Source organism: Salvelinus namaycush, chromosome 2 (genome assembly GCF_016432855.1).
Source record: "Salvelinus namaycush isolate Seneca chromosome 2, SaNama_1.0, whole genome shotgun sequence".
NCBI classification, from domain to species: domain Eukaryota; kingdom Metazoa; phylum Chordata; class Actinopteri; order Salmoniformes; family Salmonidae; genus Salvelinus; species Salvelinus namaycush.
In genome coordinates, this window is record NC_052308.1 from 8,046,848 (window position 1) to 8,062,059 (window position 15,212).

Here is a 15,212-nt window from a genome sequence, read left to right on the forward strand (position 1 = left end):
TTCTTTTCTTAAAGCTGCATTGTTGGTTAAGGGCTTATAAGTAAGCATTTCACTGTAAGGTCTACACCTGTTTTATTCGGCGCATGTGACAAGTAAGATTTGATTTGATTTGAAGATCAGAAGGACACCTGCGGGGCTTAAAAGGGAAAACAACTATTACAAGAAGAGTATTCAGTGTTTTCTTAGTCTCTCTTAAATCCTGTCTGATACCATCATATTATGTTTAGAACAATGCAAAAATACTAGCGCATACTGAGCATAAGGATCAGTCTTTAAATATGTATTTAATGAGAACAAGATAAACTAACAACAACTTCAAAAGATCCATATGAATATCTGATGTTGATCTGAACACGGTTTATCTCTTGTAATCACTAGCAAACAGCGATGGATATCTATAACTACTGTCTTCCAGCTGTCTTCTGCCTTGAAAGATAAAAGAGAATAGTGAAAAAGTAGAGATACTTAATGTCAGCTTTTTCCTAAACGAGGTAATCCATTAGCTAGTGTGTCTTTGAATCACTAAACAGGACAGGGGAAGAAAAAATACCTTAAATGTGACGGTAAAGCTTTTATTTTATACCCCCTCACAATCCCCCAGATCCCCAGCCCTGCTAATTCAATTTGAAGACTTGAAACAAGTTATCTTATAGAGGCTTTAGATAGGAGGTGGCTTTTCTTATCACAATTATATTAGACATTCATTAATTAGTATTTCCCTCAAAAAAGTGCAGACGCATTTGGAGAGAGATAGCGTAACTGTTATTCATTAGGAGGAGAGACATCATTGCCAGGAGGCCGAAGCTCTGCTCGGTGAAAGAGAAAACATGACGGAACGGAGACATGGTCATTCTCTTATACTGCTGTCTGCTTTCCTTTAAACTGTATTACTGCAGCTAGATGTATTATACACGTGCTCACACAGGAAACTTTGCCTGTAGTGGAAAGACACCTTCACAGAATCTCAAGGAGATGTAATATTCAGTTTTGAATTATTATGTTATTAGTTAGCAGTTCTTAAATACGATCTTTTGTGCTATAATATGCAGGATATGGCATCCACAATCAATGATACTGGGCTGCAGCACACACAAACTGCCTGATTTTCAAATCAATGACAATAATGCCATGACAGATTCTCTGCACTCTTACGTAAACCATGTTCCTTTAGAAGAAATTAACATGTCAAAACAAAAGAACCTCATAATCATCAAGAGTGACAGGTGCAACAAAGCCTTGCGGCTGGAGATTACATGTCTTTTAGAGCAAATTAAATGCTCTTGATTGACCGCATATGTGCCCATCACCAGTTTACAGTGAGCCTCCCTCATCTGGCACTCCAAACACACTCATTCATTTGTCATCGTGTGTCAGGAGAAATGTTAAAAATGCCATGGGAGTCCTACTCTATCATTCAAATGGGGACATCTGGCCTATCTATAGTGTGTGTTTGCGGAACATGATGCTGGATATGGATGTCGATGTGGCACTGCTACACCTGGAGAGGTGCTGTAAATCAGAGGCTGTCTGTCAGGTAGGGGGAGTGGGAGGAGTGTTAGAGGCGCTCCACCATGGAGTCCAAAGAGAAGGTCTCTCTCCTCATAATGGCAGTACCAGTGTGTGGGTAAAATCACTGTGGATGCCAAGCCAGGGAAAAAAATCCCCAATTACAACCCAAGTCAAATCAAATGAAATCAAACTTTATTTGTCACATGCGCCAAATACAACAAGTGTAGACCTTACTGTGAAATGCCTACTTACAAGCCCTTAACCAACAGTGCAGTTCAAGAAAAGTTAAGAAAATATTAACCAAATAAACTAAAGTAAAAAATCATAAAAAGAAACATAATAAATTAACAATAACAAGGCTATATACAGGGGGTACCGGTACCGAGTCAGTGTGCGGGGGTACAGGTTAGTTGAGGCAATTTATACATGTAGCTAGGAGTGAAGTGACTATTCATAGACAATAAACAGCAAGTAGCAGCTGTGTACAAATCAAATGGAGGTGAGAATATTGAAATAGTAGAGATACAAAATGTGTTGTGATAATTGCGTTGTTTGCTCTAAAACCTGTTAGTTCATATGCCTTGCCACCGTGATATATAGCCCTAAGGCCGAGACAATATGAAGACACAATGGCAGAATAAATTCAACAACACACTTGTTTCATCGCAAAACTAGAGAGAAACATCTGTCCAGTGAAATCCACAAAGCATTTTGCATGTAACAAACATGACCTACAGCATGGACAATCAAGTTAATGCTTTTGAAATTTTCTGACTACTTTTAGAAAAAACATGTTGACTCACCCTCAACACTAATGCCATCCTCCTCTATTTCATGTTGCCGGAACGGTCTATGACACTGTGATACAGTACACACTTTTAATTTTTGTTGTCCTGTGCTACCTGGCTAAAATGCTTGCTTGCTAGCCTAACTTCTTTTCATGGGAAACGATAAGCCAGTTAGTTAACATTAGCCTACTACATCTAGCTACATATTGAACTTCCATCCTCTTAGGCCAGGGGCACAATGTATGAATTTATGGTTGGATCAGAATCACCATTATAATCATTGGCCAGTATGGAGAATTAAGTAAAACCACAAGTCCAAATGCCTATCTCCGTCCAATGCTAATTTAGGAAAGGGACAATTTTAGCTAGCTAGCCTCTCTAGGCTAGGGGGCAGTATTTTCACGTCCGGATGAAAAGTGTACCCAAAGTAAACTACCTGCTACTCAGGCCCAGAAGCTAGGATATGCATATTATTAGTAGATTGTGATAGAAAACACTCTGAAGATTCTAAAACTGTTTGAATGATGTCTGTGAGTATAACAGAACTTATTTGGCAGGCGAAACCCCGAGGACAAACCATCCAGGATAAAAAAAAATTGAGGTCACTCTCTTTTCAATGGGGTTTCTATGTGGATCTAGATTTCTAAGGCACTTGGTTGCAGTTCCTATCGCTTCCACTGGATGTCAACAGTCTTTAGAAATTGGTTGATGTTTTTCCTTTGAGAAATGAAGAAGTAGGGCTGTTCAGAATGAGGGTCGAGTCTAGTGTACTGTTGTGGTTGGGGCGCGCGACCTGAAAGCTCGCTCCACTTTGTTTTTATCTGCTATTGAACGCAGTTTATCCCATCTTAAATTTTATCGATTAAAAAATATTAGTTGTATTAGGAAAGTTGTTTGAAATGTTTGGACAAAGATTACAGGTAACTTATTAGATATTTTGTAGTCATGTTGCGCGAGTTGGAACCAGTGTTTTTCTGGATCAAACGCGCCAAATAAATTGACATTTTGGAGATATAACGACGGAATTAATCGAACAAAAGGACCATTTGTGATGTTTATTGGACATATTGGAGTGTCAACAGAAGAAGCTCTTCAAAGGTAAGGCATAAATTATATCGTTATTTCTGAGTTTTGTGTCGCGCCTGGTGGGATGAAATATGATTGTCTGTGTTTGTTTGATGGGGTGCTGTCCTCAGATAATCACATGGTTTGCTTTCGCCGTGAAGCCTTTTTGAAATCTGACACCATGGCTGGATTAACAAGAAGTTACGCTTTATTTTGACATATTGCATGTGTATTTTCAAGAATGTTAAATATTTACAATTCTGTAGTTTGAATTTGGCGCCCTGCACTTTCACTGGATGTTGGTCAGGTTGGACGATAGCGTCCCATCTAGCCTTGAGAGGCTAGCTAGTAACCGGAGGACAACAACACAACGAGGTGCAACAATAATATATTTTTTTTTGTCAATGATTTTTGGCTTGATGTGATGTAATTGTTGTGAAGCCAAATCCAAGCTAGCTTCCGTTTTTGGTGCGCCAGGACCATTCATAGTTGACCGCACTTAGTTTAGCTCAATGCTGATTGGCTTCCCTTGCATTCAATGCTACAGGCGGCAAGACTATCATACTCTTTTTGACCAGACAGCATCAGATAGATGGGCTACATGTACGGAGACAGAGAGGTGCTGTTTCACTCGCTAGGATGCTTTCTCCGGTAGGAGATACATTCAGCCTCTTGCGAAGTGAAGGGAAATTATGAAACAGAGAAACAAAAGATAAATTACTATACAATATGTTTTTAAATGTTTTTATTGGTCAATTTTTTTGTGATACCTGTCTTCCCTGGGCACCCATAAATACACGTATGCACACAATTCCAACACAATCCGCCACTTTAGGAAGACCTGCCATTATGGTGCTGGTGAGTGGTTCTGTCCATCTCTTTTATGTTATGTATTTTTCAATATTCTGTTGACATTGTTTTTTGTTGTTGTCTCTGGGCTGCTAAGAGAGTAGGTTAGTTCAACAGAATCAGATAACATGCTGTGATGTTATGTGTCCATATACTGTTATGCAGGGTCAGACACAGTTCTCACCACGCCACCTACAGAAAGAGAGCGATAGACAGAGCAATGGCTCCACTCTGCTTTGGGTTGTTGTTGGTTTTTCATAGATCAACAACATTAGTCATTGAGCAGCTGTCCCAGAGGCCCAATAGAACATAATGAGGATCAATGGGACAGCGCACAGAGGCCTGGACAAGATCTAAGATTTCACAGTGGTTTCATCAGCTACAAGACGCAAGCCCTTTGTTTGTGAAGTTGTTGACCTGTGCATTCCTAGAGGGAGAGTAGGGGATTGGACAAGAAGCTAATGAAGGCCAAAACATTGTAGTCTCTTTGTAAATCACGTTCTCCAGCAACAGCACATTAGTGTCCCCGAGGGCAATAAACTGTTATTGGCTTAATTAGACTATAATCACAGTTAGTTTTGATGCCTTATTGCAAACAGGATGCATGTTCTGGAATATTTTTTATTCTGTTCAGGCAACCTTCTTTTCACCCTGTCTTTAGTTTAGTATTGTGGAGTAACTACAAAGTTGTTGATCCATCCTCAGTTTTCTCCTATCACAGTCATTAAACTCTGTAACTGTTTTAAAGTCACCATTCGCCTCATGGTGAAATCCCTGAGCGGTTTCCTTCCTCTCCGGCAACTGAGTTAGAAAGGAAGCCTGTATCTTTGTAGTGACTGGGTGTATTGAAACACCATCCAAAGTGTAATTAATAACTTCACCATGCTCAAAGGGTTAGTCAATGTCTGTGAGAGACTCTACCACCGCTGGCCTCTGCTCCTTCAACCCTGCATCCACCATCCCCTATGAGAGAGAGAGAGAGACAATAACAACACAGATCCACTAGCAGCGGGTCACGTCTGGGGAAGGTACACTATGTTGATGAAACAACAGCAGGGATTTTATTTTCTGGGTTAGATAGCTGGCTAGAGAGAAAGGTCTGGTCAAACCGAGCAGATTTGTATTATAATGGTGATCTCTTAGTCAAATCCAATATTTACAGGTTAACACACTATTGGGATTACTATCACTATCACTATTGTTTGTTTTGGGTTGGGTCATACAGTATCATGCTGTGGATTCACCTTGGTCTAAACCATTTTATATCATCCCAACCTTTAACTACTTTCCCCTGATCAGGTCAGGTGATCAGTATTTCTAACAATGTAGACATTACAATTCCTACAAGCCTGTCCTTCCCCTTTAATGTTCTCAATAAGCTAGCCTAATTAACGCAGCTCTGCTTAGCAAACACTTCAAGTGGAGTGAGTTAGACTGCTGATCAGCAAGGCCCTCCCCCGTGATTCACAATGTTCAGCCATGGACAAATATTTCATGAGGTTGTTTCCTTTGTATAGAGCAGCATGTATGGAGTCAAAATAGACTGGTGTTTTGAAATTGCCATGAGGTCCATGTTAAAACTAGCACTGCAAAAAATGCAATAAAAGTGTCTTGGTCTGATGCACTGTGGTGGTGGGGAGTAGGGTGGGGTCTTATGAAGAAAGGATGTTGATTTAATAAACAGTGTTATTGACTAGCCTTTGTGCTCTGCCCTCCTACCAACAGATTACCTTAAGTAATAATTTACTTGTCTAATGTGCATTGTAACTAATCATAGTGATACGCCACATACATGGTTTATATGCTCTAGTAAATGTGCTTCTTACACAGTAACATTGGTGAAGAGTAAGGCTTTGTCATGGATTCTATGATGTCAGTTCTTACACAGTAACATTGGTGAAGAGCAAGGCTTTGACATGGATTCTATGATGTCAGTTCTTACACAGTAACATTGGTGAAGAGCAAGGCTTTGACATGGATTCAATGATATCAGTTTTGTCCTTCACAAACCTTGTCCATCTCTTTATGAATGACATACGGCAAGGACAAACTGACAGAAGTATTTAAACCTCAGTAGTCAACAAGGCTTGACGTGAACATTAACATCTACAGTAAACCACCAGGGATGAACATTAACATCTACAGTAAACCACCAGGGATGAACATTAACATCTACAGTAAACCACCAGGGATGAACATTAACATCTACAGTAAACCACCAGGGATGAACATTAACATCTACAGTAAACCACCAGGGATGAACATTAACATCTATAGTAAACCACCATCCCTGGATTAACATTAACATCTACAGTAAACCACCAGGGATGAACATTAACATCTACAGTAAACCACCATCCCTGGATTAACATTAACATCTACAGTAAACCACCAGGGATTAACATTAACATCTACAGTAAACCACCAGGGATGAACATTAACATCTACAGTAAACCACCAGGGATGAACATTAACATCTACAGTAAACCACCAGGGATGAACATTAACATCTACAGTAAACCACCAGGGATGAACATTAACATCTATAGTAAACCACCATCCCTGGATTAACATTAACATCTACAGTAAACCACCAGGGATGAACATTAACATCTACAGTAAACCACCATCCCTGGATTAACATTAACATCTACAGTAAACCACCAGGGATTAACATTAACATCTACAGTAAACCACCAGGGATGAACATTAACATCTACAGTAAACCACCAGGGATGAACATTAACATCTACAGTAAACCACCAGGGATGAACATTAACATCTACAGTAAACCACCAGGGATGAACATTAACATCTATAGCAAACCACCAGGGATGAACATTAACATCTATAGCAAACCACCAGGGACGAACATTAACATCTACAGTAAACCACCAGGGATGAACATTAACATCTACAGTAAACCACCAGGGATGAACATTAACATCTACAGTAAACCACCAGGGATGAACATTAACATCTATAGTAAACCATCAGGGATGAACATTAACATCTACAGTAAACCACCAGGGATGAACATTAACATCTACAGTAAACCACCAGGGATGAACATTAACATCTACAGTAAACCACCAGGGATGAACATTAACATCTATAGCAAACCACCAGGGATGAACATTAACATCTATAGTAAACCACCAGGGATGAACATGTAGAATAGAGGCCTTCACGAGTCCAAAATGTTGGACCCGTTCCGAGATGGACCTGGGACTTTCCCATACGGACCCGATATGCATAATTTGTTATTATTATATTTGTATTTTTTTTTTACCAACCTGAGGACAACTAGACCCATTCCATATCCGCTCCACATCCGATCCGAGTGAGAGAAGCAGCAGAAAAGTACATTTTTAAGCTACTTTATAAAATGGACCGGATAAAGTGTGGGGGAAAGGAGGTAGAGAGAGGTGACACCCAATCAGGGGCTGTGCTGTGTGTGTAGGCTACTGTAAGAGGAGGTAGAGAGAAGTGACGCTCTAGCATGGGTCGTGCTGTGTGTTTAGGCTACTGTAAGAGGAGGTAGAGAGAGGTGACACTCTAGCAGGGGTCGTGCTGTGTGTTTAGGCTACTGTAAGAGGAGGTAGAGAGAGGTGACGCTCTAGCAGGGGTCGTGCTGTGTGTGTGTGTAGGCTACTGGGAAAGTGAGGGGGTGACAAGGGGAACAGGGAGGAGTGAGGGAGAGACGAGAGACGGCAACCAACCAAGCCGACTCACGCTGTAGTAGACTAACATCCAATATGTTTATATTGTTCCTATATTGACTGCAGCAAACCAGGAGAAGCTAGTTAACTAGCTAGCTAGCTAGCTAGGCTAATTGAGGCTGCATGCAGAATATTAAGTAGCAGCCTACCTTGTTGACTCTTGGTCGTTGTAGCCTGCCCTTCTCCTTTATCTTTTAATTCCATCTTCCATTGATTAGATATCTCCTAACTTTTGCCCCACACTGAGGCTCTATGACCGTAGCCTATTGCCGCTGTGATGACTTATGATTGGCCAACAACAACAACAACAATTGATAAATGCCACTCTTGCGAATAGCAAAGAGCAGACGCATACATTATACAATTTCTCTCGCTCTCTACTGCATCAGTTGCGTTCGGATCTGTATGGGTCCTTCCGAACAAGTCAGTTAAAATGACCTGAGACCTGTCACAATAATATCAGATCCGACCCAGACCCGTGACAATATTTAGAATTCTGGATCTGGATCCGCCCGTGTCCCGGATCAGGTCTGGGGTATTCGGGTACAGGTGGATCCGTGAAGACCTCTAGGAATGTGGTAATAATTGCCTTTGGGCAGGGAATACAGCCAGCAGATTCCGGATGGTGGTTACATTAACCCTAACCCCATCCTTACCCTTAAAATAATTTTGAGCCATATGTCTAACTCAATCTCCTTGACGTTACTTTACAGATGTACATCCAGACCACCACGCTGACCATCTCCGTGAGTCTGAGTGCCTCTGTCTCTCTGGGGATGCTCTACTTGCCCAAGGTCTACGTGATCCTCAGGCACCCGGAGCAGAACGTGCCCAAACGCACGCGCAGCCTTAAGGCCATGGTCACTGCCACCACCATGTCCAACAAGTTCAACCCCAAAGCCAGCCTACGTCCCAATGGAGAGGCCAAGACTGAGCTGTCTGAGAGCCTGGAAACACAAGGTGAGTTAAAAGGTGAAGACTTGCAGTATGTATGCTATATACTGTACATGCTAGAATTAGCTGAGTGGATCCTTGTGTTTGTGTTTAATGTTTCTAAGATTAATTTTGTCCTTCAGGCACTGTAAATCACATAAATAAATTGGTCTAAGAGGTAGAAGGTAGAAAGCACAGTATCCAATTCATTATTTACAAGCCACCTCGCGCAGTTGTTATTTTACACTTCGATGGATTTAGGAAATTGGCTGCCATTTTTTTCATTTTAAGTCTATTTGTGAGTTGGGGGAGATCTTAAAACATTCCCCGATATGCTCAAATTCTCCACTGTGTGTGTAGGTCACAAAGGAGGGCATCAGTACTATTACACCAGCTACCTTATTATAATGGACCTATTGTGTTTTATTTAATGTATTAGATCCATTTAAATTCTTGTTATACACCGTCTACAACAACCATGTTTTATTTTCTCATTTCAATGCACTGAGTTGATTCTCACAGATAAACACTTGTGCTCAATATGGTGATCCGGAATCTAAGTTTCCTTTTTTCACTGTTTGGCTCAGATTTGTGGCACTGTTCAAAGTGTTCAAAGCCAAGTGTAATTAATTGAGATGCAAAGGACTTTCCTTTCTGAACCAGCTGAAATTCTCGCTGTCTAAGTCCATCTCACTCTAATTTCATTAGCAATCAAAATGCTAGGTGGTTTCTGGGACAGACTCAGGCTTTATACATCTGTGGTAAATAATGACTTCAACCATTGATTCAGCAGAAATTACTCAGGTGATGGCCAAAACAGTCACACACCTGACCGGCTTGCCTCCCAGAGACAAAAAAGAGAGGTCTGAGTCGGTCTGTCAACAGAGATAGAATACCTATTTGTGGACAAATCTTAATGACGCACGCATATCAATGTGATTCACTGTTCCCTGAGAGCTACAGTATTTTGGGGATTATTTAGCCCCTGCTGTATTTCTTCCACCAATATCAAAACTACAGTGATGTCCCACAAAAAATACATTGTGGACAATATACTTGTGTTTATATAGAATGCAACATTGTAAATATTTGATTAAAAAAAGTCTATAAGGATGCTGCACATGCGTTACAGAACATCGACATATAGGCCTATATCCTAAAATACATTGATTTGGTTTAACAACAACAGCTACATTAAGCCACACAGTAACACAATAAATGAGAAGAGTAAAGACAGAGATTCAATAACCAGCATCCGATCGTCGCCCATGTTAGGGTTTGGCCGGGGTAGGCCGTAAATAAGATTTTTTTTATTAACTGACTTGCCTAGTTAAATAAAGGTAAAAAAAAAACTATGCACAGGTATTTAAATAAGCACCATTTGTCATTGTCAGGGTCATTGCCAGTGTGGACACATAGCATGATGTAATTGAAAAATTCCTGTCTCCCTGACCAGCCGACATTAGTAGCAGGGACGGTAGGATTTATCCGTTCCAGGTCAGCGGATCAGCCAACACGGTCTGGGGAAACAACTGGATGGTCGAAGCCTTATTACCCAGTAGACAGACAGGGGATAGGAGGTGGAGGTCTGGGGAGACAACTGGATGGTTGAAGCCTTATTACCCAGTAGACAGACAGGGGATAGGAGGTGGAGGTCTGGGGAGACAACTGGATGGTTGAAGCCTTATTACCCAGTAGACAGACAGGGGATAGGAGGTGGAGGTCTAGGGAGACAACTGGATGGTTGAAGCCTTATTACCCAGTAGACAGACAGGGGATAGGAGGTGGAGGTCTGGGGAGACAACTGGATGGTTGAAGCCTTATTACCCAGTAGACAGACAGGGGATAGGAGGTGGAGGTCTAGGGAGACAACTGGATGGTTGAAGCCTTATTACCCAGTAGACAGACAGGGGATAGGAGGTGGAGATCTGGGGAGACAACTGGATGGTTGAAGCCTTATTACCCAGTAGACAGACAGGGGATAGGAGGTGAACACTACTTATTTTGCCCAGTGTATACAGTACTGTAGTAACTGTGACGTACCGCTGGCCTTGTCTGTGTTGTTCGCTTCTTCTTCTCTTTCAGCTTTCGCCACAAAGCAGACATACATCAGCTACAGCAACCATGTCATCTAGGAGAGGAAGGCCGTCGTCGTTGTTCTGGATGGTCACCTCGTGGCGGGTGAAAATGTTCTTATGCAGTGGAATGAAATGGGAAATAGAGGAAGAAAATGGACATGGGACATATTGTGAGGATCACTAAAGGATTTCCCAGGAAATAGTCATAATAAAGGAAAGAGAGAAGACCACACAGAGATGCAGAGAGGGACCCTCAAGGGCCCAACAGAACAGATACAGTATAATGGTGATGTTCCATCTTGTCGGCCATGACAGACAAGGCCAACACTTCCCCCCTGGCAGAGACCGGAGAGGACATGATGCGGGATGAGGCTTCTCCTCCCTTCTCGTTGTTTGCATTGCAGTTTTATTCTCTCTCTCTCTCTCTCTCTCTTTTTTTTTCTTTCTTATCTTATCTTGAGCCGACCGGACTGACATGCAATCCAATTGAAAGAATCTGTTCAGGTGTGTGTGATGCAAGGTTGTAGTCTGCCAGTATTCTCATCAGTAAGGGACATTGCTCTCAATGCTTCAGGAAGTTGCAGAGCCACCAGGATGAGAGTAATCAGTCTTTTATTTCAAGGAGGATTTTAAGTTATGTAATTGTTTTTATGTTGTTGTTTTTTTAAAGGTATTCCAGTTTAAAAAGAAAAGACTGGATGAAAGAAACCATTCCAACAATGCAGGATAATTGTACGCCATCATATTTTTGTTGTTTTTGCCTTTCCTGTCTTCATTGAGTTGACCCAAAAAATTATAATGATGTTGACAAAAAAAGACTATGGTCATTACTGATTTTGAGCATGCCAGTTTGAACATCCTGTGTTGTGTTGTAAAAAATATTTGGAATGCGTTCAAACTCTGTTGCAGTGTCGTTTCTATTATATGTAAATTCCAAACTGGTGAAGGTCTAGTGAGTGATCTTTGTTTCCTTGTGTGAGGTGAGGCCCTGATCTGTGTTACCAGCTAACCAAAGGCTGCCACTGTCCTCGGCCCACTTTGCCCATACTTTAATACTGTAACTCCAGACTAAAACAAAGAGTCTCTCAGTAAAAATAGAGAGGTGCCATGGTGGACTGAACACAGAGGTGCAGAATGCCTCAAGATAAACACGTAATATTCAATATCTGTAAGTTTGACTAAATATTAGCACTTCACTCCACATACTGTTCTCATGGACAATAACCTTCAATCTGGATAACAACACAAAACAAATTATAAGGCTAGAGAAATGTATCGACCAATATCACCAATACAATCAACACCAAAACATGTCGGAGAGTAAGCATGGAGTACCAATCCCCAAAAGAATATGAGACTCCTTGACGGACACAGACGATTTATGCACCGGGAATGGTAAGTGTAGAAACCGACTTGCTAAAGTCGATAAATGATAAACTGGGTATACTTGAACTAGTCAGTAAAGATATAAAGGAGTTGAAGGCGAGCCTCGAGATGAGTGACGTAAAAGCTGCGACAACGGAGAAAGATACAAACAAGCTAAAATGTACAGTCAATACAATTGAAACGGACGTTAAAGAAGTTAAAAAGGAGAACATGTTTCTGAGACAAGCCTTACTTGAAATACAGACTAGATCTATGAGAGCAAATCTGGTACTTACTGGTATCAAAGAAAAAGAGGGTGAAGATCCTGAAAGTGAGGTGAAATAATTATTTATTGAAGAGCTACAGATCCCAGGCGATACCGTTAACAAAATCAAACTCTAACGTGTATACCGTTTAGGACAGAGAGGACAGAGATATAATCACCCAATCATTGCCAAATTTGCATTCTTCCAAAATATAATAAATGTTAAAAGCCTAGGTGGAAGACTCACTGGCACGAAAATAGGCATGAATGATCAGTTCCCGAAGGAAATTGCAGAACGGCGTAGTTTATCTTGTCGTCGATAAACTGTATAATGATAACCAATTGTTCCGAGACACCAAGACCACTCCATGGCTATTCTAAATATTACAAAGTTCCCATAGAGGAGTACAATAACGGAACACCCAATACTATCCATGGTAGGGATTGTAATACATTTATTTGGGAAACTAGTCTCTCAGGCTGCAAGAGGCCCTATAGTGAGATACCATCGATGACCCCCATCCATTTCCAGCAGCTATCCTCCCGGTCAAACAAAGGTACAGCTAAGTTGTACACATCCAAATCCATTAAATGGGGAGTAAAGTATCCCCAGGGGAGTATGCCACACAGTAGTCATCCACCCAAGATGATATCCATAATGGATAAAACAGTGGTTGAGACTAAATCATAAAAAACTAAATTATCTCTGAGGACTGTGTCCTGTTTTGTAAAATGCTTCAGCGATATACTAGTATACTATATGACCTCAAGCTGCAGAAAGGAATCTACTCAAAACAAAATGCCAAAGGATCCAGTAGTCTTTTCAGGCGCCATCACTTCTCTGAATAAATACATCAGAAGTGGTTGCTGTAAAACTGAACAGTTCTTTAGTTTTTTTATTTTATATTGTGAGGTCATTTGTGATGTGAACTCAACGCTGCTTTTCCATTAACCTCTGTATTACTAAAATAATAAAATAATGTGAGTGCTGACCAAATGAAATGGCAAGTTAATGTACGTTATTAAATAGATTGATGATGTCCGCTTTTATGTCTTGACAAATCTAAAAAGGGAAAAATGTGAACAAAAAAGAAACAGTGCCTGGCTATCTGACTACGTATTTGTAAAACCTATTGAAAAGTAATGAAGTGTGTGGAGCATGTCCAGTTAAAAAAAAAAATACAAAATCACATTTCTAATAAAATTAAAATTACAAGCTTCTCTTCTTTCTTTCAAAATTGTTCTCTCTTACAGTATTGCATTTTTATGACCTAAAGTGTCAGTAGGTCAGAATGGGGAAACAGTAAATAAATAATTGAGTGTAAAGCGTCAGTAGGTCAGAATGGGGAATCAATAAAGAAATACTTGTGTTAAGCGTCAGTAGGTCAGAATGGGGAAACCGTAAAGTAATAATTGAGTGTAATGTGCAACATTTACACGTTCTGTATGAGAGGAGGCCTCGCTCCACTGGTCTGGCTTGTCAGAAAGAGAGGAAGGGAGAGGGAGAGAGAGGGACATAGAGAGAGATGGAGGGAAGGAAAGAGCGAGGGAAGAAGAGCCAACAGGACTGACCTGACTGTCTCGGGGAGGGCAGCAGAGGGCAGAAGCGATGTCATTTGTTTAGAAGCAGGAAGTTCAGGAAGTTTCAGGCTAGAACATTAACTGGTAAAACTTCACTATTTGGCAAGAACCAAACTAACAATGTGGTATAACAGCTAATTACCATTTTAGAAAGAATCTATAAACGAATCAATTTGATGAACTTGTTAACTCCATTCTAAGTCATTTTAAGTAAATGTTAATGTAAAGTGTTACCGAAAAAGGATTTGTTGACAATGTTATCTATCACAAAAACAGTTGAATTAGAGGGACAACAAATCCTGTGAGTTAGCTTGTTTCTCATTACTTGTGAGAGACGTTGTTGACCCCTTAATCCTTTGATACAACTTCCACACCTCCTGTGATGATGCATGGTACATGTCTGTGTGAGTAAATGTGTGTGTGTGTGTGTGTGTGTGTGTGTGTGTGTGTGTGTGTGTGTGTGTGTGTGTGTGTGTGTGTGTGTGTGTGTGTGTGTGTGTGTGTGTGTGAGTGTGTGTGTGTGTGTGTGTGTGTGTGTGTGTGTGTGTGTGTGTGTGTGTGTGTGTGTGTGTGTGTGTGGCTATGACAAAGGAAGAGCAAACTAAAGAAAGAAAGAGGATGATGAACGCCAATTAATAACAGAGGAATGAAAGAAAGAAAGATCATCAACTTGACAAGAAAGACAATGACTTCCATCGTCAGCTTGGTTGTGTTGACATAATTGCTTTAATAATAGCATCACAGGGGAACAGAATTGGTGGTGGAAAACAAGCAATTATTTCAAATGAATGGTTAGTAGGCCATATTTTTATACTTCAATCCATGGCCCCTGCAGTGGTAATGTCCAGCATTGAGAGTCTATTCATCTCAAGCCTTCAGAATGATTGCCCCTCAATTAGGCAACAAAGCTAGAAAAGTAACAGTATCACAGTCTCATACTGCTAAATTCATGTTATTTGTACACTGGAAAATAGCTGAAAATGTGTGCAATAGCATAAGGTGCCATCTAAACACCATCATCCTCAAACGCTACAGCCTACTTAAGGTGTGAGAGAGC

The 15,212-nt window shown here is 40.7% G+C and overlaps 1 protein-coding gene across 1 annotated transcript in view; it reads left to right on the plus strand.

Annotated features, from left to right (window-relative positions):
* LOC120020282 (metabotropic glutamate receptor 4-like) overlaps window positions 1-11,001 on the plus strand; it is a 229,727-nt gene extending 218,726 nt beyond the window's left edge. Inside the window, exons 11-12 of the mRNA XM_038963839.1 lie at window positions 8,647-8,893; window positions 10,952-11,001. Coding sequence (XP_038819767.1) covers window positions 8,647-8,893; window positions 10,952-11,001 — 297 coding nt within the window. The remainder of the gene's footprint in view (window positions 1-8,646; window positions 8,894-10,951) is intronic.
* The last annotated feature ends 4,211 nt before the right edge of the window (window positions 11,002-15,212 follow it).